The sequence below is a fragment of the Pelodiscus sinensis genome, chromosome 27 (assembly GCF_049634645.1).
Source record: "Pelodiscus sinensis isolate JC-2024 chromosome 27, ASM4963464v1, whole genome shotgun sequence".
Classification (NCBI taxonomy): Eukaryota; Metazoa; Chordata; order Testudines; family Trionychidae; genus Pelodiscus; species Pelodiscus sinensis.
This window is the reverse complement of record NC_134737.1, coordinates 13257044-13283863: the sequence shown is the minus strand read 5'-3', so window position 1 is coordinate 13283863 and position 26820 is coordinate 13257044. Positions and strand designations below refer to the sequence as shown.

The following is a 26820-nucleotide window of genomic DNA, read 5'->3' as shown; positions in this document are numbered from 1 at the left end:
TTTCGAAGAGCGTTGGGTGCTCACAGTCCCACAGCGCCCCCTGTGGATACTGCCGGGCAACAACATTTAGCTGCACATTAGGGTCCAGTCCATGGAACATCCTGGGTCTGGGATTCCACCCCGCCTCACCCAGATACGCGGCCCCTGCCTCCCTCACCACAGCCGCCCATTGGCTCACGGCCTGGAGCATTTTCATCCCTGAGGGGGGACGTGACAGCCGCTTTCAGGTATCTAAAAGGGTGTCATGAGGAGGGAGACAACTTGCTCATCTTGGCCTCTGGGGATAGAACGAGAAGCAATGGGCTTAAACTGCAGCAAGGGAGGTTTAGGTTGGACATTAGGAAAAAGTTCCTAACTGTCAGGGTGGTGAAACACTGGAATAAATTGCCCAGGGAGGTTGTGGAATCCCCATCTCTGGAGATATTTAAGAGCAGGTTGGATAAATGTCTATCAGGGATGGTCTAGACAGTATTGGGTCCTGCCACGAGGGCAGGGGACTGGACTCAATGACCCCTCGAGGTCCCTTCCAGTCCTAGTGTTCTATGATCCCAGGGGCTTCATGGCACCTGCTGCCTTGTGGGAGTCAGTGCCTAACCCTGGGGGGAAGCGCGTTCACGCTGGCCTGCCCAGCTGCAGTGGGGTCCACAGGCTGGCTGCAGAGCTCCGCGAAAGCTTCCTGTCAGCCATTTTCATGCGAGCTGCTTCTGGGATTCCCCGGGAGCCCTCTCTGCTTGTATGAAGGTAGCTCGGAGCCAGAGGGACCCACCAGCTCAATCAACATGTATGTTCCTCCATCACCGCTTCTCCTTCCCAAAGGAAACAGTCCTAAGGACGGGGACTCGCTGTGTGACCCCACTGACCTACCCCGGGCCAGGCTGCCCTCTGGTCTCCAAAGCCTCCACGTGGAGACACGCCCGGATTCCCGTCGCCAGTCCCGCCTTGGACCCTGTCACCCCCCGGTGGGCCAGAGACCCACTAGGCTTCCTCCTGCTGCCTGCCGTTCCCACGCTGAGGTGCACCCGTCGCCCTGGCGTTGCAGCATGCCCTACGGAGGCCTAACGCAGCAGCCGGCAGCCCCCCGCTCTTCCTCATGCTGCCGCCCAGTGGGGTGACCAGAGGACACGGCAAAGCCGCTGCTGCCGGACACAGGTTCTGCAGGGAGCTGCTCCACACACCCCTGGGAAGACCGACAGTGGCGGGAGCAGGATCAGGGACCCCAGTGTGGGCTGAGCTGCTCCCAGAGTCTCCTACGCTCACCAGGGCTCACTCTATGGGGAGATTGAGGGCCTGGGGTAGGAAAAGGAGTTTCTGGTTCAACAGAGCCAGCGTGGGGACAGCGGGATCCGGGGGGGACTGGCGTCAGAGGGCGAGCTGCAAAAGCACCCAGGCAGGTGAGGTTTCATGGCCTCCTTGTGTGGCAGCGTATTTCCAGCGCTGTGCAAGCCTCACGCCCAGTCCTGCACCGACAGCCACAGGGGCTCATCTCTGCACCCCACTCCAGAGGGTAGAAGTCGATGGCAGTTCCATTGCTCACTCTGCCACTGCTTACTGGGCTCTGAGAAGACATGCAGGGTAAATTAGAGCTAAATAACAGCACAGAGCACGGGGAGCCAGGACTGGTGGCTGTAACAAACTTTATGGGACCGCGGGAAACTTGGCCTCACCATGATAATTGGACAGCTGGCTAACTAAACTCATGCCGGACCATGGACGTGGCCGAACCAGAGAGGTTCAACCTGCATTCATGTATTTAATCTTATTCTTGGGGTCACGGTGACTGCACACGGCCGATATCAATCTGGCGGCCCACTGAGATGAAGGGATCCATTCATGCAGCCCACTCATTAGCCTGGGGTGCCCATTGCTACCTCAAACTGTTTCACTAAGATCAGTGGTATCGTTTGCCCAGTTTTATGGAAATCGCGTGTTTACTATCGAAACACGCACCATAGTTCCAAGAGCTCCAGGAAAGGACTAAGAGGGAGGTGGCGTTAGGATTCCTGGTTTCTATCCTAGCTGTGGTGCTGACTCAGTGTACGACTCTGGGCTGGTCACGCCTCAGTTTCCCCCTCTGTGAAATGGGGATAATAATAACAGAACCTGCCTTTCTAAGGTCCCAGGCAGCGAACAGGGCTATGCACGTGCAGAGTGAGAGCACTGCACAGGTCCGTGTTCTCGCCTCAGGAGCTTGTCTGGGATCTGAGACTTGGTTTCCAGTTCATGCCCAGAAAGGGTCAGGCCCCAGCATCCCTCCCATGTGGTCTGTTCATTTAAGAAATGAAGCCCTGAGGGTGCTGCTCTCACTGGGAGAGGCAAACCACCGATTATTTAATAGAATGTGCACATTAATCCGGCTGTACATAGCCAAGACCAAACATATTCCCTACAACTGGAGGTTTTCAGAGAGTAGTTTCAGAACCTCAGTCCCAAAGAGCAAGGATGATCCAGGGAACAGGACACTAGCGAGAGACCTGGGATCATGCCATTGCTTTGACACAGACTTCCTCTATGGTCATGGTCACGTCACTTAATGTCTCTGCCCTGCCTCACACGGATGTTGTGCAGTTAAAAACATTACAGATCGTGTGAAGCAGACACCTTTCTCTCCCCAGTGAGTAGATATCTGTTGCAAGTATTAGGACTGAAGAGAGAAGGAAAACTTCATTGTTTTTTATATTTGGGCTTTAAATGCATTTTCTGATTTGCAGTTAATGGAGCTAAAAGACACTTCCAACCTAGTCAATTTCATGCCGTGTGTCAGCTGCTGACCTCCTTTGGCCTTTGCTTTGTTTGATTTCAGACCTGCTAGACTCTCACAGGTTTTCCACTAAAGTGTTTCACCAGGGCACCTCCGCTATCAGTAGTTTTACAGGTGCCGTCCTATATGGTCTGTGGCTGCGCCACTGAGGTCTTTGCTCTGCACCTGCACGCAATGGTAGACACACATCAAACCCAATCAGACTGCCCTTCCCATGGCAAAGACACCGGAAAGGCAATTCGGCCACCATCTCTAAGTTCTCCGTCTAGGTCTGAGAAGGATGCAGGACCCATCATTAAGGAGCCAGGAACCTTGGGTTTGGCAGAAAGGATCAGATACGGAGCCCTCCTAATCCAATAGTTTGTCTCTGTCAGTGGTTAGGCCCAGTCACGTCAAAGAAAGATACACGTGGAGGAGTAAGATGCCCATAAAGGATGTTTCGTCCTGACCGCATCAGCTGGTGGCTGTTTTGTGCCTTGAAGCATGGGGGTTTGTGTATCTTATATTTTGTCTCTCTCTAATTTGCATACGCAGATATAAATCGGACATCCCAATCCGTCATTCTGCCCCTGCCTCATAGGTGTTCGGATACGATCGTGACAGGCAACCCTGTGGGATCGTAGGGAGACCGGTTATCCCATCAAGAGGTGGCAGGCAGCTCAGCAGGTCTGATGTAAGGAGGAGGTGGCCCTTAACACACAAATAAAAGGGGTTGGGTGAACAAGGAGAGGCTGGGGGATTTGTGAACACGACGTTCACGAGTTAGCTGCTGTTTTTATTTTGAAAAGCAAACTCCACTCCTTCTCTGGGGCTTTCATTACGTCCATTCTCCTGGACCCGCCGCTGCCATTTCTGGGCATCGCTAGTGCAAAACACGATCAAGGAAAGCACGAACAGGAGGGGGGACTTCAATAGAGCCAGCCCCATGCAAGCATTTGCCTGGCTGTGTGAGGATCCAGGGGTCACCCGTGGCCGAGTCTTGGCTCTGTCCTGTGTCCTATGAATCTGTCACTCAGACACGGCTTTGGCACCGTGTCAACGACGCGCTCTCGATCTCGGTGCTTTCATCAGAAACTGCTGCCTTCTGTCTCCATTCGGCGACCAAACTGCTCAGCACAGTCTCAATGGCTCGGGTGAAGTCGCATGCAACATTTCAGCCTTCTAACGGCACTGGGTCAAAGGCGGGGGGGAGATGCTGTGGGTGCAGGATACAGCTACATCCCAATTCAACCATCCCCGCTGGGACTTAAACACCTCTAGGGATGGAGAGTCCACCCCCTCCCTAGGGAACCCATCCCAGTGCTTCCTAGGGAAACCATTTTCCCTAATATTCAACCTAGACCGCTGCAATTTGAAACCATTGCTCCTCGTTCTGCCGCCACTGAGAACAGCCTCTCTCCATCCTCTTTGGAACCTCCCTTCAGGAAGTTGAAGGCTGCTATCAAATCCCCCCTCCCTCTTCTCTTCTGCAGACTAAACAAGCTCAAATCCCCCAGCCTCTCCTCGTAGGTCATGTGCTCCAGCCCCCTAATCATTTTGAAGGCCATCTTTCCCCTCTTCGGAGGGTTGCCGTACAGATTATACATCCCCGCTGCAGACTTTTCTGCTCTAAAAGCTTTTGTTTTCTGCCACACACATGCAGCACAACGCTCAACGCTACAACCAACGGGCCAGAAAACAAGAGACCACCTGAGACTGGCCGCTGGCAATTAAACTAGCTAGGTAGCTTTTGGTGCTGGGTCAGCTCGAACTCAAAGCTTTGCCATTTGGCTGGCTGTGCAGAGCTGGCCTCAGGTGGGGCACTTCAGATGGAGGGATCTAGAAGGGAGAGAAGGAGAGGGAGGGAGATAAATGAGGCTCTCAGTGCTGGAATGACGCAGCCTGTTTGGAAGCAGACAGAAGAGCTGAAAGCGTGGAGGGGTAGAAGGGGGATTTCTGAGGAAAGGTTACATTACGAAAAGGGCCCAGTTCTTCCCGGGTGTAATCTCAGGTGTGCTGAATTGCCGCAAGCATTCATTTAACCCAGTAGGTAGATCCCCTTAGCCATAGTTTAGCCAAACACGATGAGGAGAAGGCAGAAGCTCCTCTGAGTACGTCTACGCTGCACGCAGGAGATGCGACTGGGTCGCTCCCGGGCTAGCTTGAGTCTTCACCTGCCTTTTCTCTGCTATCTCTGAACTAGGATCCAGCTAGCTCCCTGCCAATGGCCGTGGAATTCCAGCCCTGGGGTGGCGGCAGGGCCTTGCTGCTCATGTACGTCCAGGATGACTCGCTCCATCAAAGCTGCCCAGTGGAGACATACCCATGGAGGAAGAGGCAGCAGTAGGGTGGGGTAAGTAGAGGTAACGGGATGGAATCAACACAGGGACCGTTTCAACTGAATACGACTTTCACCCCATCTCACTCTGCCTGGCACAAGACTCTTCTGTCTTGACGCTTCTGCCACCTGACAGAGCTTCCCTGTGACTCTACGTCCTTCGCCCAAGGCTGGATGGACTAGCTACAAGATCTGCGCCAGCCCTGCCAGAAGTTATGGGCTCGAACCAAGGATCCGTGGCTCCCTGATGACCTGTGTTCTGCAGGAGGTCAGATCAGATCGTGAAAATGACCTCGTCTAGCCTGGACATCTGGGACTCGCCATCTACTTTCCAGTCTCAGCTGAAAGCCTATCTCCTCTGCCTGTGCTTAATTTTTATTCCCCGTCACTCGTGGATTTATGCGTAAGCTCAGGAAAGCACTACAGAGTGCAGATGAAGTTGTGTTGAAGTGGTAACTGATGCCTTGTGGTAGGCGTTCGCAAGTGGCACTGCAATGCCGTCTTATGCCCCACGGCAAGTAGCACATAGAAGACAAGGAGCCAGGGACCATCCTGAGGGTGACCGAAGCTGAGGGCCAGAGAGATCACCAGGTATCTCGTCTGACGCCCAGCATGTTGAGCGTGGCTTGGTGGCTATAGCAGTAGCCACGGCTGCGTGGTCGGGTGGGTCTTACTCCCCATACACCCATAGGGAAGGGTGCCCCCTGCTGGGCATGAACGTCTACACACCCGTGGGAGCTGGATAGCGACCATCCTTCAATAGGCTCCTTTTTACGGCCCTTCCTCCACAGGCTCTGGGCTCCCCCAGCGGCAGCGGGTATCTGCGCAGCCCCGCTGTGAGCTCACTTTGCTGCCACTCTCGCGCCGAGCCCACAGGCACCGAGGCTTGGCCGGAGTCTTTACCTTTGATGAGGAGCCTGGCTTTGCTGGCCACGCGGCCCACGGCATTGCTGGCCTCCGCCTCGTACTCGCCTTCGTCTCGCTTGGTGACGGCGGGGATCACCAGGCAGCAGACACCGCAGGCATCGGTGCTGAAGAAGGCGGGGTCTCTGGAGAGATTCCTGCCGTCCTTGTACCAGGTGACTTTCGGCTTTGGGTAGCCACCGACTGCGCAGCTCATGTAACAGTCGGCGGCCGTGGTCACCACGTGGGGCTTCAGCCGGACGAGGAATCTCGGGGGCATATTTCGATTCACCCTCCTGTACTTGGGCAGCCGGACTTGAAACTCCTCTGTAAGAAACACACACACACACACTCAGGGGAGCCCCTGGGGTTAACGGCGGGAGGAAGACGCAGCCGTCCCCCCCCCCCTGCACTGAATCACTGCATTTGTCATTCTGCCTGCCAAAGAGCCGGGGCCTGGCTCCCTGGGTCAGGTGGCTCCTTCTGTGAATTGCCACGCGGCGGCCATAGGTGTAGGGCCCTGGCTCGCTCTGCTGTACCGAGACTCCAGTCATTGCGCCTGGGAATTCCAGGGAATGGCCCCTGTAGAGTTCGTCTACCCGCAGTATTTCCTAGAAATGAATTCTCTTGGCAGTAGGTCGATAGGTGGGAATGGAGAAATCTGGCTTCCCCGTTTCCACTGGTTTGCAGACATTCATGCCCAGCAGGGGGCACCCTTCCCTATGGGTGCACGGGGAGTAGGACCCACCCGACCACACAGTCTCTTAAACGCCTTTTTACCCTTTTCCTTCCGGACGATCCAGGGCTGCGCCGTTCCAGATGGGTCACTGGTGCCCATGCCATTTTTGGCCACCACCCTGAAGTAATACGCCCGGCCGGGGAGAAGGTTGGTGACGGTACACTTGGTGGTGTAGATCAGGTCTCGCACCACTTGCCACGAGCCCTTGCTGGAGTCACTTTTCAGGACCGTGTAGTACAGGTTCTGTTCCCACTTCTCTGTCGGCGACGGGTCCCACATCACCGTCACCGTATTGAGGACGTTCTCTTGCAGACGAACAAGGCCGGGGGGCTGTGGGATATCTACAAAAGGAAGACAATTAGTATGGAGGGAGGAGAGAAAGTGGTAGGTTTAGGAATGGTGTAACAACTCATAAACTGCATGGCGGTCAGCTATTCTGAGCAGTGTGGCCGGATAAACTTATCATAGTATCACACAGACCCTAGAGCTGGAAGGGGCCTCGAAAAGGCATTGAGTCCGGTCCTCTGTCCCCACGGCAGGACCACGCACTTCTAGACTATCCGACAGGTGTCTGTCCAACCTGCTCTTAAATATCTCCAGGGATGGAGATTCCACAACCTCCCTGGGCAATTTACTCCGGTGCTTCACCACCCTTGTGTTTAACGAGATGGTCGTTAGAGGCTCTGTTTGCTCTGCATGTACAAACCCTTCCACTGAGATGAAGGGAAGCTCACCATTACCTGGCCGGTCCCAGTGTCGCCTCTGACCCTTCTCACGATAGTTGGTGCAGCTGTGCTTGTACAAAGTGTTAACAAAGCAGTGGGCAGGGCTGTAGCGTTCTCATGGTTGGGCCCGGGTGCTCTGTTCCATTTGCTAAGCGACATTCGCGGAGCCCTGCCATGGACTGACACACCTGGCTGTGGTATGGACTCTGTAAGAGGATACAAGCCAGGGCCTCTAACAGAATACAGCTACCCCGGGGCTGGGTGGTGGAGAGCAATGTAAGGCGATGGGTGACAGTATCCATGTCAGACAGTACCCCCGGCCCCTGGCCTGCCATCTTTGGAAGATTGTATTCCCTTGCTCTTTCCTTGTCCACAGGGCTAAACGCCATCTAAAGCCATCATTCTCTGCTCAGTCCCGAGCTGGATCCTCTCCCGCCGCGTTAACCCTCCAGCCAAGCTGCCGTGCCTGGTACCTGCCACTTGGACTTGGAAGCAGAAAGATTCCTTTTTCCCCTGGTCGTTTTGAAGCACGATAGTATAGAGCCCGCTGTCCGAAAACCCAGCGGATGGGATCAGGAGTTGGCTGAGGCCATCTCTGGTGCTCACCACGGCCCTGCTGGGGAGAGGGAGCCGGTCCTTCAGCCAGATCACCTCTGGGGTGGGGGAGGCCTATGAAAGAGCAAGGCGGTTACAAGCGAATCTGCTTCTCCTTTGCATCACACAGCGCTTCCTCGCTTTGGCCTCCAAGGTTTCCTTAGTGCCAGCTTGCTTCTTTGGCCCTGGAACCATGGCCAGTGAGCGAGGGGCTGCCCGGAGCTATTCCAGCTTCACAATATTGATCAGCTCAGCGGCTAGGGCTGACAGATAAGCAAGAGCAGCCCTATTAAAAGCATCTGCTGCTTTTTGGAGGAAAGGAAGCTCGCGCTTTTTCCGTCTGATGCCACCTTGCAGTGCCTGTCTTTCAGCCTGGCTGAGCAGGGCATGGCTCCCTGTAGCACCCCTCAGTGCCACCTCGAGATCAGGCAAATGGGTCGCTCCTCTCCTCTTCAGCAGGCACCAAACCCAGACCTCCTCATCCAGGGCGCACCCAGCCTCTGCCAACCCGCAAGAGTCAGAGGTTGGATCTTGGAATCAAATCTGTGCTGCTTTCATGAGCCAACACGCACGATCGCTGCTCATGCTGCTGAGTCGGATGAACCCACCCAAGAGGGCTTTGCCAACCTCCTACCCAAGGAAAGCAAGGGAGGGGCGGGCGGGCGATTCTCCGCCACATCAAAATCTGAGACCTCGGTGCTGATACTTTGCACTTCTGAACGTCACAAGGCTCCTGCCCCGTGTTTGGAACCACGACTCTTCCAGCTGCCCAGAGGGGAATGTATACGAAGGGCAAACCAATCAGATGACCTGCCGAAAATGCTGCAGCAGAATCAAGCCCAGGACTTCGATTAGTTCTTTCTGACCGCATGCAACTGTTTGGAAGCCCATTAGCAAACGCGCTTTGGTGCTTACTTCAAAGGGAGCGTGCACTCGGATGCAACCGCCCACTTTCACGATCATGAAGTTTTTCATGGTGTCGTCTCTCAAGAACTTGGGACTAACTGGAAGGCAAAAAATAGCGAACACCATTAAAAGCCGCATCTAGTGACAAGGCTGCCGACAGAGTGGAACCCACGTGCGCTTGGAGTAGCACGTCCAGGGTTCCATTGTCTGACCGATTGTCCAAGTGAAAAAATCCAGAGCACGCGCCAAGCATTGTCTTTCCGTGCGTACGTAGGGATGGTGACTTAAGAGAGGGAAATACTACCCAAAATGTATTCACAGCTGTTGGGATACAAACCAGGAAGTCTTCTCTATGATATCCGAGACCTCTTTCACTTGCTTTTCACATTCACACCACTGAAGGTTTGGTCACAGTCAGGTTTGTGAAAAAGAAAAGGGTTACGAACACTCGTCCCTGTGTCTGCTCACAAGAGCATTGCTTTCCAGAGTATTAGCATGGCCATCTGCACAGCTCTTTGAGGGCTGGGGAGTCAGCCAGTTAACATGCGATTTGGGTGCCCAACACCACGGTGTAAATAGTGCATAGGGAATAGTGAACAGTCCACGTGACAGCCCCAGAACCCACGTTTTGAGTGACCTGCAGGGTGGTGCATGTTACCAGAAACCACGGAGGCCTCCCAGAGTATGTCTACACTGCACCCGTAGCTCGAAATAAGCGATGCAATTTGAGCTATGCACATTGTGAAGCTGATTTTGAGTCCATTTCGAAATACCTCATTTTGAAATTTAGCGCTGTCTACACAGCACTTATTTCAAAATAAATTGCTATTCTGAAACGTGCCTTACTCCTCGTGGAATGAGGTTTACAGGGATGTCGGAATAGCGAGCCCGTTATATTTCAAAATAACTGGTGCACTCAAAAGACGTGGAATAGCTATTTCGGGTTATCTCCAGGATAGACGTAGCCTTAGAGACTCAGAAGAACACATCGAATCGTGCACTTTCATGGGCAAAACCCACTTCCTCAGATCAGCTGGAGAGGAATAACAGTAACCCAGAGTTTTAGAATACTTCCAGCCCAATTAATTAGCCTCATTCACACTGGTCCTACAATTGACAGGTACCTTCCCCCCATTTCTTTTTCTGTTATAAAAGTCTGGGTTTCTGTTGTTCCTCTCCAGCTCAGCTGAGGAAGTGGGTTTTGCCCATGAACGCACATGAGTCTGTATTTCTGTTAGTCTCTATGGGTATGTCTACACTAGCCCCCTAGTTCAAACTAGGGAGGCTAACGTAGGCATTCGAAGTTGCAAATAAAGCCCAGGATTTAAATATCCCGCGCTTGATTTGCATCTTCCCGTCTGAGTGCCATTTTAAAATCCCCTTAGTCCAAACTAACTGCCCATGGCTACATGCGGCAGTCAAACGTTAACTCGAACTAAGTCCTTACTTCGAGTTAACTGTTACACCTCATTCCACAAGGAGTAACAGTTAATTTGAATTAAGGACTTAGTTTGAATTACCGTTTAACTGCCGCGTGTAGCCGCGGGCAGTTAGTTCGGACTAGTGGGATTTAAAAATGGTGACTGGACGGGAACATGCAAATGAAGCGTGGGATATTTAAATCCCAGGCTTCATTTGCAAGTTCAAATGCCTACATTAGCCTCCCTAGTTCGAACTAGGGGGCTAGTGCAGACATACCCTAAGGTGCTCCAGGACGACTCGCTGTTTTTAAAGTTACAGACTAACATGCCCCCACCACCCCCTCAGACTGATTGCACAAGGAATACAGGAGCGAAATGACTTGTGTCCACCCCTACAGGCCGAGATACTCGGCTACAAGAGGTCCCGGTGCCCCAGCGACCCCCAGGTTGCGTGGCCATAGCTCAAGGGTCAGTTTGAGTCTCCAGCCGCCAGGGCTGCTAATGGAGGGAGGGAGAGCCCCTGGCTGGTACCCGTAGGACGAGGACGGCTTTTCGGGGCAGTGTGGTTTGACTCACCAGCGGGAGGCCCGGTTCGGATGCAAGTGTCCAGAGCTACCGCTTCCCCTAGGCCTCCCTCGTTGACGGCCCTCACACGGAGGCAGTACGTCTCTCTGGCCCGCAGGCCTCTAATCGTATAGCTAGTTCTTTCTACGGGGGCAGCCGTGCACTGGGCCCACTTGAGGCTGTCAGAGGATCGCTTCTCCACCTGGTAGCCCGTGGCAGACCCCCCTGCCTCTGAGTCGGGCTTCATCCAGGCCAGAGTGATGCTGGTGTCATCAGTGCTAGTCACCCTGAGGTCCCGCACTCTCCCGGGAGGCTCTGGAAAAGGAACGTTTATTGAGACGTTGGTGTCCTCGGATTCCTGCCCCCAGCCCTCATCCATGCCCCTGGGGACTGCACTGGCTATCCAGCCAGGCACGGCCCGGGCGCCTCTGGGAGTCTGTTCCCCCTCGGAACTGTGCTGGGACTCTGCTCCCACCCGCTCCGCAGCACACTGGGAAGGCCACTCCACGTTCCACGCCACACAGGGTGATCTCGCCCCTGACCCTTGCAGCCCCTGTGGGGCCTGCCCCACATCCCCTCCCCCATATTGAGGAATCCCGCCCCATTCCCTGCAGTGCATTCCTGAGGATGTATTTTATAGTCCCACCGATGCATTTTAAAAATATACGTAACCACCGCGGGGATTCAAACCTGGGACCTCGGGAGCTTAGCAGAAGAGCCACGACAGCCTGAGCTATAAAGCCAGCCCAGGCTGGAGAGGTCTCTTGTTGTTATCTGTGGCTGAAAGTGGTCTAAGTGCCTAGCTGTGGGTTACAGATCCACATTGCTTTCTGGGTACCAGACACCCCTGGATTCACCTCCTTGGCCATTTCCTCCTCTCTCAGTGCCCCCTATCCAGGACAATGGGCCACTTACTCATGGGATCTCGAGCAAAGACGGCATCCGACGGCGCACTGGCCTCGCCCGCCCCTGCGGCATTGACAGCAGCCACGCGGAATTCATACTGCAGGCCCGCCTGCAGCCCCGCCACCACCCACTGCCTGCCTGTGGAAGGAAAGATCAGGTTCAGGCTGGGATCAGCGGTCTCCGCAGCAGGGTATCGCGGGACAATTCTTCCATCCGTTCATTGCACCCCAGGGAACTGCCCAGTCTACCCGCTTCCTGCCGAGGAACACCCACGGAGGAGCCAAAGAAGCCCTCCCCCCACCGCCGCTGTCATTAGCACATTGCTCTCCCCTCCCAAGTGCAGGACTCTGGACTTGTCCTTGTTGAACCTCATCAGATTTCTTTTGGCCCAATCCTCCAATGTGTCTAGGTCACTCTGGATCCTATCTCTGCCCTCCAGTGTATCTACCTCTCCCCCTAGCTTAGTCTTCTTGCCTTCCTACAGTCTTTCCGCTTGTTCCGAGCTCTCTGCTGCTTACCTGCTATTGGCAGGTCAGTGATGGGTGTCCAGATGCTGCTGCCTTTCTTGCGTTTCTCAACGACATACCCCAGGATTTTGGAATTGCCAGTTTTAGGAGGTGTTGTCCAAGAGAGCTTGATGGACTCTTTGCTGGCACTGACAATCATAGGCGGAGCAGGGAGGCCAGGGAAAGCTAGGAAAAGATTAGCCCTTCGTTATTAACAGGCATTTCTGCTCCATCGTATGACAAGAATGGGTTGGTTCTGCCAGGGTTCCCCAAATGTGTATTCAGATGAGTCACCTTCTGAAGGTAGAAGTGAGACCTATGATTCAGTGTTCTGCACTGCAGGGCAGCTCCATGATGGGAGCATGGAGGAGGAGCTTGTCCAGAGTAGGGATGTCAAAGGTTAACCAGTAAGTCTCACCCTTAATGGTGTGGCTTACCAGTTTCAATTCACTGGTGGGAGCTGGAGCAGCTCTGCACCCACCACAGGCAGGAGGCTCCTCCAGCTTAGCATGGCCTATCAGAGACAGAGGCACTCTACCTTGGCCGGAGCTTGTTTGTCCTGCAAGTCCAAAGGCGATTGGGCAAGTGATACATGTGACCATGCCACCTGTGACTGGGATTCCATTTTGACTCTAGTATTTTTGCATGGAAGGGGGGGATGTAAAACGAAAAGTTCCCGCCCTGGGGGAAAGACTATTTAAGCCAGGAGAAGCTATCAGCCCTTTGTCTTCATCTGGCCTAGAAAACCCAAAAGGATACAAAGGACTGGAGATCCAGGTGAAGGTAAAAGAGTCTCTGACCTGACAATTATGCCTGAAATAAGAACAGATCTTTAGGGTAAGAATTTGCTTGTAATAAGTTTTTTAATGAATGACTAGCGATGCATTTTCTTTTCATTTTAATGTAATAACTTACTTTGATCTGTCTGTTTTCACTTGCAATCACTTAAATCCAACTGTTGGTACTTAATAAAACATTTTTGTTTACTACCAAGCCCAGTAGTAAACAGGCTTGGTAGTAAACAAATAACTCTTACTTGGAGGAACAACCAGTGTGCATATTTCTCTTTCACTGATAAAGAGGGTGACTGTACACATGAGCTTTCCCCGTGTTAAACTTTGACACAAAGACAGATTTATGGAGGGGAGATAATCCTTTTCGGGAGCTGGTTTTGTGGGTGCTGTGCCCTAGAACTGCATTCTCCCAGAGCTAAAGTGGTTCAGTGCCTGCATTGCTCTTTGGGGGATGATTACCCCAACTCTGTGCCTTATCTGGTTATGGCAGAGGATCTGGCCCAACAGGACAGGCTAGTGTGGAACTCCAGACAACAAAAAATGGCAGGTATCAGTGGCATGATCAGCACACAAGGGAACAATCCCCAGCCACACCCCATGACAACCACGTTCGCGTTCAGTTGACAAGAGTCAGGCTTCCAAACCTTCCATTCAAACTGGGAGAAAGTTCAGATTTGGAGCAAAACCCCAAATATGCTATTTTCATTCAGCTTCGGCTTTCAGAATGGGAGTCTCAGGGTGTGTCTAGACTACACCTCTCTGTTGACAGAGAGATGCAGATTAGGCACATTGAAATTGCTAACGAAGCAGGGATTTAACTATCCTGCGCCTCTTTAGCATAAACATAGCTGCCGCTTTTTTTTTTCAAAACGGAGTTTTTTAGGAAAAAAGGCAGTCTAGACGTGGATCTGTCGAAAATAAAGCCTTTTTCGACAGATCCTGTAAATCTCATTTTTTGAGGAATACAGGATCTGTCAAAAAAGGCTTTATTTTCGACAGATCCGCATCTAGACTGCTTTTTTTTCCGAAAAAAACTCTGTTTAGAAAAAAAGCGGTGGCCATGTTTATGCTAATGAGGTGCAGGATATTTAAATCCCTGCTTCATTAGCAGTTTCGATGTGCTTGATTTGCATCCCTCTGTCGACAGAGGGATGTAGTCTGGACATAGCCTCACCTGACTGGAAGATGTGTCTTCACAAGGTTCTTCCTCTTACCTTTGGCTGAAGCCATCACCTCATCTGACTCCAGCGACTCGCTGGTTCCCTCTGCGTTCACTGCGCGCACCCTGAAGCAATAGCTTTTGTCTCGCTCCACCTTGTTGGTAGTGAAAGTGCTGCTGTTCCTGCTGGTTTCGCCCAACGTCACCCAGGTTTTTCTGCCCACCTGCTGCCTCTCTATAATGTAGTTCTGCACTGGTTTGCCCCCATCGTCCTTGGGGGGCTTCCATCGGATGGTTATGCCCGTTGTGGAACTGTCCACCACCTCTATGGGGCCCCTGGGTTTCTGTGGCTTGTCTGAAAGGAGAAGGAAAAACAGGGAGCAAAAAGTCCTACATCTGTTCTTGAGCATGACCTCTTGCTACTCAAGCTAGGCAACTCGGGGTCAGCTGGCAGAGACGGCAGCCGAATTAACACTAGTAAGATTGCTTGATTAAACATCCAGCCATCTACTAGGAGAGCAGGGCTTGGATCATCCAGTCTGCTCTTCCCAGAGTTGATCATTGCCAGGGATACTTCATCAAAGTAACTCCCTTTGACTTGACCAAGACCTAGACACATGTATACTAGGACGTGTTCTTAAGAACCTTTCCATTTCCTTTAGGGCCAGAGATGGCTCCAGACTAGAGCCATTTATCAAGCTTACCCCAAACCGGGGGTGTTCAGGTGAGAGGAGCCCATTTCTGGTTTGCCAAAAAGCCCAAACCCAACCGAAACCCCGACAAACCAAAGCCAGACACATCCTCGTCAAGTCCCAGTTTTGTATCACATACAAACGGATGAAACCCAGAAGCAGGGAGTCACCCCCACAAATGCAGGTGGCATGGATTAAACGGGAGCCAAATCTAAACCAAGCCGATGCTGAATTTTGAGTTTGTCCATCTGCGTTTGGGAAGCCGTTCCACTTTCTACGAGTGCCTGCCCTACAGAGCTGTGCCACAATTTAAATAATCGCGGCTTCATTTAAATTTACATGGCTGCCGCGCTGAGCCGACAAACAGCTGATCAGCTGTTTGTCGGCTCAGCGCGCTAGTCTGGACGCTCCCGCACCGACCTGAAAGCCCTTTATCGACATCCCCGCTATGCCTCGTAGGATGAGGTTTACCGGGGAGGTCGATAAAAAGCTTTCATTTCGACAGGGGAGTGTCCAGACTAGCGCGCTGAGCCGACAAACAGCTGATCAACTGTTTGTCGGCTCAGTGCGGCAGCCATGTAAATTTAAATGAAGCCGCGATTATTTAAATCGCGGCTTCATTTCCCTTTGCCAAAAAAACAAATCTACATGGCTCCGTCGACGGAGCCATGTAGTTTAGATTTACCCTAAGAGAATTGATTATTTATCGTAGTGATTTATCACCTCGGTGTAATTACTTGGATTTTGGTAGGTGCATTTGAGCTAGTTGGCATTTTTAGTTGGCATTTTTCTTCCTGGAGAAATGACTGATCTTTATTTGACCTTTACACTTAAGTTCCTGTAGCTCTAAGGGGCTGAGTTTCAGTGCAAAAAGGGGGATGCAGAAGTAAACTGTATCATTTAGAAAGTGAGGGAGATGATCTTAATTTGGCTAATCCACCTGGAAGTCTTTAATCTTCTGCTAATTACTAGGCATGACAAAGTTACGTCAAGTGATGTGGCAACTTCCCTCCTGCCCTTCTTTCCCAGCTGCTGAGATGCCAACGCAAACCTCCTGTGCATGGCTTTTGGGTGTCGGACCCATGTAGGTCGATGGGGAGACAAGTCGGGAGGGAGCCAATAAAGGAGCAAGGACAGGCCTGGGAGATCTACACCCCATTGCACGTTTTGCCATTCAATCCTGGAGATCACTGAGCAGCTCCCGAAGGTGCCAAGCGGCCCACGTCTCATTAAAGTCAGTGGGAGCCGCAGGCACTGGTCACTTTTGGGAGTCGCTCGGCACCTTGTCTCCTTTCAGTTTACGTGGGTGAGGTGGGGAGGAATGAACCCGGCCGGCTCTCAGAGATCCTTCCTAGCGGTGCTCTGTAACAGCCCCGAAGAGGGGCTGCTTCTGCGTGCGCCATGGCACTAGGCAAGCCTGTCTCTGGAGGCTCAGCGGGAGAGATCCCAAAACCAACCTACAAGGACTTCCCTCGGAGCCCGAGGTGGAGGACTCCTGAGGCTCTCACCTATCACCTCCAGCCTCACGCTGGCCTCCAGGGCCCCGCTCTCGTTTTTCAGCTTCACGCTGTAGTCCCCGCAGTCCATCCTCCTGGTGCTGGAGATGAACAGCCGGGTGAAGTTGTCCCCCTTGTCAATATGGACCCTGGCATCGGCCAGGAGCTCGGCCCCGTCTTTTAACCATCCGGCGCTGACCGGCTTCCGGCCCTCGAATGGGATTTTGACGGTGGCGTTCTGCCCTGCCTTGACTACCAAGGGCTCCTTCATCAGCTTTCCCAGAAGAGCCTTGTCAACGGTGGGAGAATCTACATTCATTAACAAACAGAAGTCAAAGGAGGAAACTCACGCTGGGTTAGCTGCCGCTGGAGGTTTTCAACCCTGTCCAACCTGCTGCTCTTGGGCCTGATCCCAACGAGAGTCCCTGGGACCGAACACATGGCAGGTGGGACTCTAGATCTCCCAGGCTCTGGATCGTAATTTGTAATCGTATTACTGTATGCTGGGGATGTGGGCAGTGCACCCGCTGCAGAAAGTTAGCGCCTGGCCCAATGCCGGGACTTTGTTCTTGCTCCTGCCCTGGGGTGAGTCTCATCCAACAGCAGTAAGCGCACATGCGAACTCAGAGACAGTTTCTGATTACGTGCCCCAGCTGGTCCAGCCCTTCCGGCTAACAGTGCAGCGCACCGGAGGGAGGGGTGTAATTTACAGAGACGTCTTGGCTGGTTTAAGAGCGACATTGCTTTCCATTCTGTCTCTTCAGGTCTCGTGGGTATTAAATTTGCATTACAATGGCTACATCCACCACTGCCCACCGGCTGGTTTTCCTTCTATTTCCCCATTTTTCTTCACATTTTCTCTCTTTGTGTCCACCCAAACTCAAACCTGGGATATGACATGCAATAAACCCTGGGTGTGCGCGTTTGCGGCCGCATTGGCAGTTAGTTAGGAAAAGCCCGCTCTCCTTCCCAAAAATGGGCACTAGAGCCAAGACGCAACCCATCTCTCTCCCATTCCACTGCAGTTCTGTCACTGCCAGGCCAGCCTTCGAACCAAACCACTCCTTTTGGAAACACCGCTTGACATTCAAGCATGTGCAGGCTCCTGCATCAGGAACAGGAGCATGCATACTGCTTTGCTACCAGCTCAGCACTACTAGGCAGTGAAGCGAGTTGAACAGACTTGCCTTCCACAAAAATCGAGGCTTCCGTTTTCTCTCCTTCAGCTTCAAACTTGCATTTTCCAGCAAGACTATCTTTCCCTGTGCTCCATTTGTGGACCAGATCTTCTTTTTCTGAAGACACTTCCTCCGGGCCTGTTGGCTGCCGAAAAAGGGCAAAGAGACATAATTTTTTTGCAGGCACGCTCAAACACTTGGGCAGGAAAAGTGTCCAAAGGGGCTTTGTGGTTTATTAATATGGCTATTCAAAATTAAGACAGTCAAAGCAAGAGGATAACACGCTAGAGTTGTTTGGAAAAAGAATATTCAACTGAAGCAAAATTATCGTCAACACCCCCTAGTTTCATCAAACATATTTAGATTTTCATTTTTCATTATTGCTTAATTACCGTGTTTTAATTTGATTAATTAACTGGTGACACTTCACAACAACACTGATGGACCAACATATGCCTCATCCAAAATCCATTAAACCACCAAGGCCTTGATACAAAGTCCATTAAAGTTAACGTATCTAAGATTATCCTTTTTTATGGTACTTAAGAGGGATGTGCCCACAAATACAGCACGCTTGGAAACCAGCTTGTATCCATTGGATAGACCTACATGCAGTTTTGGATCAAGCCCTAATATAGCTAAGCTGTCTCCTTTCCTCTGCAGAAAAGGACCCGGAGATTGCAGTGGATGAGAGGCTGGATATGAGTCAACAGGGCGCCCTTGTAGCCAAGAAGGCAAATGGCTCATTAGGGTGCATTAGGAGGAATGTTGCCAGTAGATCTAGGGATGTGATCATTCCCCTTTATTCGGCACTGGTTATAGTGTAAGCCATAGGTGGGCCTGCAGGGGTTAAATTTCATCTAGGCCAGTCTTGAGGACTGCTAGCGCAAACACCAGGTGTTCTTTACCAGACAGCCTTCACCAGCCAAAACTCCCCTTGCTTGCTAGCTGAGAACCTCGTATGGGATAAATAACATGACCTCGACTCTCAGCCCCGGGGGAATGTTGAGAATGGCATTGGGCCAATTCGCGCACACTTGGTAAACAGCTAAAGTATAAGATCACTGGCAGTCCCGCCTCTCTGGGAGTCTCACCAGGGACCTAGACCTCAAAGGGTGCCTTGGATCCCCCTAGTGGAGCCACGTCATCTGTGACCGGGTACGAGGTGACTGGAACAGGAGTCCCCGCAGACTGAAGGGGCGTAACCATTTCCAAGTGCCTGTTCCCCCTTTATTCACTGCTCTGCCTATGCTTATTGGCGTATTACTTTGCAGTAGCTGTGTAGTATTAAGCCTGTAATAGTAGAAACATAGTGGGATTAATAAAAGCAACTAACCCTAATCGACTCTGTCTTGAAGCAAATCCACAACCCTGTTGGGCCCTGCACCTGTGAGTTGACACTGGTGAGGCCACATCTGGAGTATTGTGTCCAGTTCTGGGCCCCCCCACTACAAAAAGGATGTGGGCGCATTGGAGAGGGTCCAGCGAAGGGCAACCAAAATGATTAGGGGGCTGGAGCACATGACCTATGAGGAGAGACTGAGGGATTTGGGCGTATTTAGTCTGCAGAAGAGAAGAATGAGGGGGGATTTGAGAGCAGCCTTCAACTTCCTGAAGGGGGTTCCAATGAGGATGGAGAGAGGCTGTTCTCAATGGGGGTAGATGACAGAATGAGGAGCAAAGGTCTCAAGTTGCAGTGGGGGAGTTCTAGGTTGGATAGTAGGAAAAATGATTTCCCAAGGAGGCTGGTGAAGCGCTGGGATGGGTTCCCTAGGGAGGGGGTGGAATCTCCATCTCTAGAGGTTTTTAAGTTCTGACTTGACAAAGCCCTGGCTGGGATGATTTGGTGGGGGTTGGTCTTGCTTTGGGCAGGGAGTAGGACTTGATGACTTCCTGAGGTCTCTCCCCACTACTATGATTCTACTCTTAAAACCTTGCTCCATACCTGGATCATTTCTCTTCTGGACTACTGCAACCTGAGTGACCTCCTGACCCAAACCTCTCTCCTACATCGTACTGAGACATTACATCCAAATGTGTCTGATCTGAAGCGGTTGCTGAGCATTGATGTCATTGGGCAGGCACTTGGATGGTCCAGACCTCCTAGGAGCATGTCCTCAAGCGGGCACCTTGGCTTTCTTTTGTGTCCCTGAACGCATCTAGCACATCCATGCCCTCTAGATACTAAGCAGTGGAGACAAAAGGAGGTGGCTCTTCCCTCCCCTGCCCTGCCCATATCGAGGAAAATGCTATGGGAACCCTCCTGGTGGAGCTGTGAAAATGCAAATGACCCCGTGGAGATGAAACCTGCCCAATTCCCTTTGAGCCCAGAACAGGCTTGGGTGAAAGCACCTAAAGATCAGACTAAGTGGCCCGGGAGGCGTGTCCTCCCGATGGGATTGGTTCTGCCTAGAGTGGGGGGCTGAACTTGACGACCTTCTGGGGTCTCTTCCACTTCTATGATTCTATGATAAGGGGATGGTTTGATGAGATAACATGATCTTGGTAACTAATTGGCCATTCATTATCAGTGGGAAATAGGTCAATGGAGGGATGATAGGAGTTACTGTAAAGAACTTTCTGGGTGTCTGGCGGGTTAGTATTGCCCACATGCTCAGGGTTTAGCTGATCGCCATATTTGGGGTCGGGAAGGAATTTTCCTCCAGGGTAGATTGGCAGAGGCCCTGGAGGTTTTTCGCCTTCCTCTGTAGCATGGGGCACAGATCACAGCTGGAGGGTTCTCTGCATCTTGGGGCCTTCAAAGTATTTGAAGGCTTCAATATCGGAGATCTAGGTGAGAGGATTATTCTAGGAGGGGTGGGTGAGATTCTGTGGCCTGCACTGTGCAGGGGGTCAGACTAGATGATCATAATGGTCCCTTCTGACCTTAAAGTCTATGAGTCTGCTTCCTTTATAGTGGAAACTGGGCAACACCACATGGGACCCCGACCTGTAGCCACAGGAAAGTGGCGCAGAGCGAGGAACCGCTTTGCCATCACGTCCCATGCAAGCTGTAGCTAGCAAGTGCTATAAGTCCTTGGAGTGCCAAGGCAACAGCGAGCTCTTGCACACGCACCTTCCGTTCATCTCGAAGCCAGATCCCCTCCGCCCGATCGTCAGCGAGGCTAGAAGGAGGCAGAGCAGGCTCCCCTTTCTGGGCACTGACCTCAGACAACCCTTTGTCCAGATGGCAACGGGACTCTGGCCATAGAGAGAAGAAAAGAGCCCACGCTGGAAACGCACTGACCAGCCGAACACAAGGAAAGACGAACACCTGAGTCCAACAGTGCCCACGCAGACGGGACACCACTCTTCTAGGGAGACGTTCTATAGTCCTAATCCCCAAACACCAGGGGGCCTCAGGTGGTGGAAACCGATACCACCTGAACTGGAGTCATGCCAATATCCATCAGGTTAGGATCACCCAGTGTGTTTTATCTAAGTGGGCACGTCCTTCTTAAATCCCACGTCACTCCCTCATTCCCATAGGCAACTCGGCACAAACCAGCATTATATACATGATCCGCACTCAGTTAAGTCGCCTTTATTCCCATCAGCAGCCTCCTTGACTTCAGTGCATTAGTCAGATAAGGCCAACTACCATGAGCGATGGATGTGATGGGCATTTTCATATAACCCAGAACATCTGGCACTGAGCAGGCCTCAGGGCTGTTGGAAAATGGAGTGTGAACTATCAGAAACACTATTGTAGCAGAGTCTGTTTTAAACTCCTGGGAGATGCCAAAGAAAGGTGGACACCTTCCTTGGAGAAAGATGGACCCCAGTTTATTTGTGAAAAAGCACACAAGGTGGTCCAGGAGTCAGAAGGACTTGGGGGGGGGGCATTCTAGAGCCGTCCCACCATATTTCTAACAGCTGTCATCAGTATACACCAGTTCCACCGTCAGGGCTGGCCCAAGCCATTTTGGCGCCCTGGGCCCCAGGCGCGCAGTGCCCCCCCCCCGTCCTCCCCCAGGATGCGTGGCCCTGCCTCCGGGTGCACGACACATGCGCGGGCCCGCCCCAGGGATGCACGGCCCCACCTCCAGGCGCAAGGCCCACCCCCGAGGCACGTGGGCAGACACATGGCGCATGCGCTGCCCAGTCGGCCCAACCACCGCCGATGGCATGGAGCCAGGGGCCACCCGGGGCGGGCTGCGCCTGGCCGTGCAGGGCCCTGCGGCCGCGGGGGGGAAGGGCGCTGCTGGCCGTTGCTGCGGGGGTTAACATGGGCCCCGCCCCAGGTGGCTGCTGCAGCCCGCTGGGAGCCGGGTGCCCCCGTAGGTTGGCGCCCTGGGCGGCTGCCCGGCTAGCGCACCCCTTAGTCGGGCCCTACCTACGGTGAGGCGCTCAAGGCACAGTTATGAGACTCTTCCCAGCCTCCCAGGAGTGGGGAAGTTACTATCTCCACTAGAGAGGGGGAAGCGGAGACAAACATTTAAGTCTGCCCTTCCCCAGTCGCTATCGCTCCCAGCAACTTCAGCTCCGAGTTGGGAGCTTTGGCCCTGCTGTAAACCGATCCCAGTTAGGCACCCACGGCGGAAGACCCCACAAAGCAGCCACCACTTGTAAAAATCCGGGCCAGTGATTTGCTGAAGATCACGATGGACATTTGTGGCAAAGTCGGGGTAGAACCCAAAGCCTCCAAGTTCCTGGGCCTGGGTTTCAGCCGCAACATTATCCTTCTCCCATATATTGGAGCACTAATACCACACCAGGCGCCACGGAGGAGTAAATACCTCTTGCTTCGTCTCGAAGGAAACGTCCTTTTCTTTTCTGGCTTCTAGTTGGCAAGTTTTCTTCATGGCTGGCATCGTGGCTGGACATCTGCCCCCTCCTGGCGTCAGCCTGGCCTCCACCAGGCTGGCCTGACACCTGATCGTAACTCAGTGGCTCTCCACCATGGACACGAGGCGTTCTCCCATCAATAGCGCTGCCGTGTAATTTACCTTCTGCACCAACAGCAGCTCCACTCAGGGCAGGCTCCCTGTCATAAAGGGACCCCAAGGCTCCTAAATCACCTTTACAACCACGGACAGCTGCTCCACCTGGGAGAGAATCTCCATCACCAAGTGAACCCACGTCCCAAGCTCCTATGAACTCACCACCCATTCCAGAGCCTGCCCCACCTAGCTCTGAGGCATCCAGCCCACCTGCCCCAGCTGCACTGGTGCCACCAAACCTACCACCCTTCCCATAGAAAGGCTCCATGCCCCCTGCATCACTGAGACGAGCGCCTGGACCAGATTCTGCTCCACTTGCCCCGTTGTGCTTACCAGAGAGAAGCCCCCTGCCTCCGGCGTCTGCTGATCCAGCGCTGGCTGCACTTAGCGCAGAACCCTGGCCTGCCGGAGCACCCCGGCCACCTGCAGCAGCACCGCCAGCCTCACCTCGCGTACCCTCTTTGCTGCAGTGAGAACATGCCCCACCCAAGCCAGCACCACCCCCAGCACGGCCTGTGTCAGCACCTCCTAGTGCAGCATCTCCCCCCCCAGTGCCATCTTGGCCACCTCTAGCACCAGCTCTGCCCGGGAGGGAGCCCATGCCCCCTGCACCTGCCAATCCGGCCCCAGCTCCACCAAGGCCATGGCCACCTAAAATAGGGCCCGTGCCAGAGAAAGCGCTCATCCTTCCTGCACCACCTGTGCCAGGGCCAGCTGCCTCTAGCCTCCCGTCCTTAGCACGGAGAGAGCCCTCGCCCCCAGAACCGCCTAGACTAGCGCCTCGCATGCCATCCTCGCCACCGAGAGACACCATGCCCCCTGCACCAAACCCACCAGCACCAGCTCCGCCCAGCCTGCCATAGACAGACCCCATGGCCCCTGGACGACCGCCCAAACCATCGCCACCTGCATCGGTCCCAGCCCCGGCTCCATCTACCACTCCGCTCCTACCATGGGGAGACCGTGTTCCTCCTGTCCCACCTGCGCCAGCACTAGCGCCACCAATTACAGCCTCATCTCCAGCAGCCTTGACCGCACCTATCACAGTTCCCTTGCCACACGCGTCAGCTCGACCGGCACCAGCAGCCCCAGCCCCGGCCAGCATACCTTCCTGATCACAAACCGAGCCCATGCCTCCTGCGCCTGCTGAGCCTGCACTGGCTCCACCCTTCATATCATCCTTGCTGGAGAGGGACCCCAAGCCCACCAATCCAGGACCACCCCCATCAGCTGCTCCGAGGATAGCACCTCGGCTCCCAAGTGCACCGCTGCCTCTGGCACCATCTCGTTCAATGCCAGCCCTGGCTCCACCTCGCAGAGCATCCTGGCTGGGAAGGGAGGCTGGACTGCCCAGCCCAGAGAGATCTGAGAGACCAGCACCCGCTCCTCCTGCCATTCCCGACTTGCCTCCTGCACCACCCAGCCCAGAGAGATCCGAGAGACCAGCACCCACTCCTCCTGCCATTCCCGACTTGCCTCCTGCACCACCCAGCCCAGAGAGATCTGAGAGACCAGCACCCGCTCCTCCTGCCGTTCCCGACTTGCCCCCTGCACCGCCCAGCCCAGAGAGATCTGAGAGACCAGCACCCGCTCCTCCTGCCATTCCCGTCTTGCCCCCTGCACCACCCAGCCCAGAGAGATCCCAGAGACCAGCACCCGCTCCTCCTGCCATTCCCGACTTGCCCCCTGCACCACCCAGCCCAGAGAGATCCGAGAGACCAGCACCCACTCCTCCTGCCATTCCCGACTTGCCCCCTGCACCACCCAGCCCAGAGAGATCTGAGAGACCAGCACCCGCTCCTCCTGCCGCTCCCGACTTGTCCCCTGCACCGCCCAGCCCAGGGACATCCGAGAGACCAGCACCCGCTCCTCCTGCCATTCCCGACTTGCCCCCTGCACCGCCCAGCCCAGGGACATCTGAGAGACCAGCACCGGCTCCTCCTGCCGTTCCCGACTTGCCCCCTGCACCGCTCAGCCCAGAGAGATCCGAGAGACCAGCACCCGCTCCTCCTGCCATTCCCGACTTGCCCCCTGCACCGCCCAGCCCAGGGACATCTGAGAGACCAGCACCCGCTCCTCCTGCCATTCCCGACTTGCCCCATGTATCACCTCGACCAAGACCAGAACCACCAGGTCCCCCTCGCTTGTTATCCTTACCAGAGAGAGAGTCCATGCCCCCCACATCGCCTCCAACTGTACCAGAACCACCAGCTCCTCCTACCACACCAGACTTGCCCCCTGCACCATGCAGACCAGCAAGATCTGAGAGACCAGCACCCGCTCCTCCTGCCATTCCTGACTTGCCCCCTGCACCACCCAGACCAGGACCAGAACCACCAGCTGCCCTTATCATGCTGTCCTTACCCCAGGGGGAGCATGTGCCCCCTGCACCTCCCGAGCCAGCACCAACCCCATCAGCTGCCCAGAGGATAGCACCGCTGCTCCCAAGTGCACCGCTGCCTCCGGCACCATCTCGTTCAATGCCAGCCCCGGCTCCACCTCGCAGAGCATCGTTCCCATAGAGAGAACCTACATCCCCTTTATCACCTAGACTAGAACCAGAGCCACCAGCTCTCCCTGGCGGACCATCCTTGTCATGGAGGGATGCTGTGCCCACTGCTCCTCCAAATCCAGCACCACCTTCCATGCCAGGGAGAGAGCCCCCATCTCCTGGGCCTCCTAACCCAGGACCACCAAGTGTGGAACCTCTACCATCTAATGAGCGCAGCCCCCCTCGTCCTTCTAGTCCACCGCCAGACGCAGCTGCGCCCACCATCGAATCCTTGCCATGAAAAGCATGCTGGTCACCTTCTACCACTGCCCCAGCCCTGCCAGCTCCATCTAGCTTCAAACTCTGCCCATGAATCTTTCCCCCAAGTCCATCTTCCTCACTAGCCAAGCCCCCAAATTTATTCCCATCTGCCACCGAATCTCCACCTGTCCCTGCTGCAGAAAACGGATCTTTCCCCCTCCTTCCACCCTCCCCCACCTGCCCAGTTAGCCCAGCTTTTCCCAGAGAACCAAATCCCCAATCAGCATCCACCGAGGAGCCATCAAGTTCTCTGCTGCCATCTCGGCTACTGCCAGACTGGCCATCTTTGCCCGTTCCGGTGCTTTTAAAGTGATGTTCTCTCTGGCCAAGTTTCTTAGCACCCGCTTCATCTGCCTGCCATGCAGTTTGATCAGTTCCAGCCCCTTCATCCTGTGTCCTCTTTCCTCCGGCTGCTGCATTGTTGGGTTGGAGAAGATGCCATCCGTGGGAGATAAAAGACAAAAGCAAGAGGAAACCAGTGACCAAAAATCTCACACAATGCAGAACCCCCTCCCCCCCCCCAGGAAACACCACACGCTTGCAACAAACAATTTGTACAAAAGGGAGGAAAACGAGAGCATTTGATTTTGCACTACAATTTGTAGTATTTTATCCCAGGACATTTCACAAGGCAGAAATGTAATGTTTGGCCTCAAGGAGACAGTCACCCCAAGAATATATCAACCTCAGAACTTTGCATGTGCCCAGTGGAAGTTTCAGACACAAAGTTTCTCAGTCAAAGCCCAACATTTGATGTAGAATTGGGTCTGTTCTCACCCCAAAAGGGACTTAAAGCTGGTGTGAAAGACAGTCCGACTTCTGCAGCTCCAGAAAGAAATTGTAGTTTTCAGAAGTTCATGTCAATTATTTTACAGCGTTTCTTATTTACTCAGGTGACTATACACAAAGGGGGCTTCATTTATACGTGCTAGCACTCTTGGCAAAGTGTGTAACTATGACCCATACGCAGCGATTTCATACGCCCTGTTACAAATCTCCCCGTCAAACATTTCCATACCCTCGCTGTCACAGCTCCTTGCCATTTTCATAAGTGTCCCAAGGGTCAACAAAGTCAGGTTAATTTATGCCATGGGAAAAGCTAAAGAGATTTTATATTGGTGGGGGAGCCATCTCTGGCCCAGCAGATCCAAAGCCCCATCTAGGTCAATGGGATGCTGTGGTTTTCAGCTGTTGCCGAGAGTGGAAGTCAACAGGAAAGTCCGTTATGGCAGTTGGAGCCGACTATTTTATGCTCCTCCCTGAATTTCATGCCTGGCCCTTCCAGCTCGCTTCTGCTGAGCACCAGAGACTCCTTAGGGGACTTGCTCCGGGGCGGCTAAACAGACCCGCGGGACAGCCAGTATTGGAGACAATCAGGGTATGTGTAGACTACATGCCTCTGGCGAC

At 53.6% G+C, this 26820-nt stretch overlaps 1 protein-coding gene across 1 annotated transcript in view; it reads right to left on the bottom strand.

The window, feature by feature from the left end:
- Positions 1-2300: 2300 nt before the first annotated feature.
- The window catches only part of IGFN1 (immunoglobulin like and fibronectin type III domain containing 1), a 42633-nt gene continuing 18113 nt past the window's right edge, over positions 2301-26820 (bottom strand). The window contains exons 12-24 of the mRNA XM_075910234.1: positions 22398-25826; positions 20735-20859; positions 17668-17803; positions 16493-16789; positions 14348-14647; positions 12352-12525; positions 11843-11971; positions 10940-11242; positions 8952-9040; positions 7916-8111; positions 6759-7058; positions 5979-6305; positions 2301-4576 (exon numbers count right to left, since the gene is read on the bottom strand). Coding sequence (XP_075766349.1) covers positions 4563-4576; positions 5979-6305; positions 6759-7058; positions 7916-8111; positions 8952-9040; positions 10940-11242; positions 11843-11971; positions 12352-12525; positions 14348-14647; positions 16493-16789; positions 17668-17803; positions 20735-20859; positions 22398-25826 — 5819 coding nt within the window. The 3' untranslated portion in view covers positions 2301-4562. The remainder of the gene's footprint in view (positions 4577-5978; positions 6306-6758; positions 7059-7915; positions 8112-8951; positions 9041-10939; positions 11243-11842; positions 11972-12351; positions 12526-14347; positions 14648-16492; positions 16790-17667; positions 17804-20734; positions 20860-22397; positions 25827-26820) is intronic.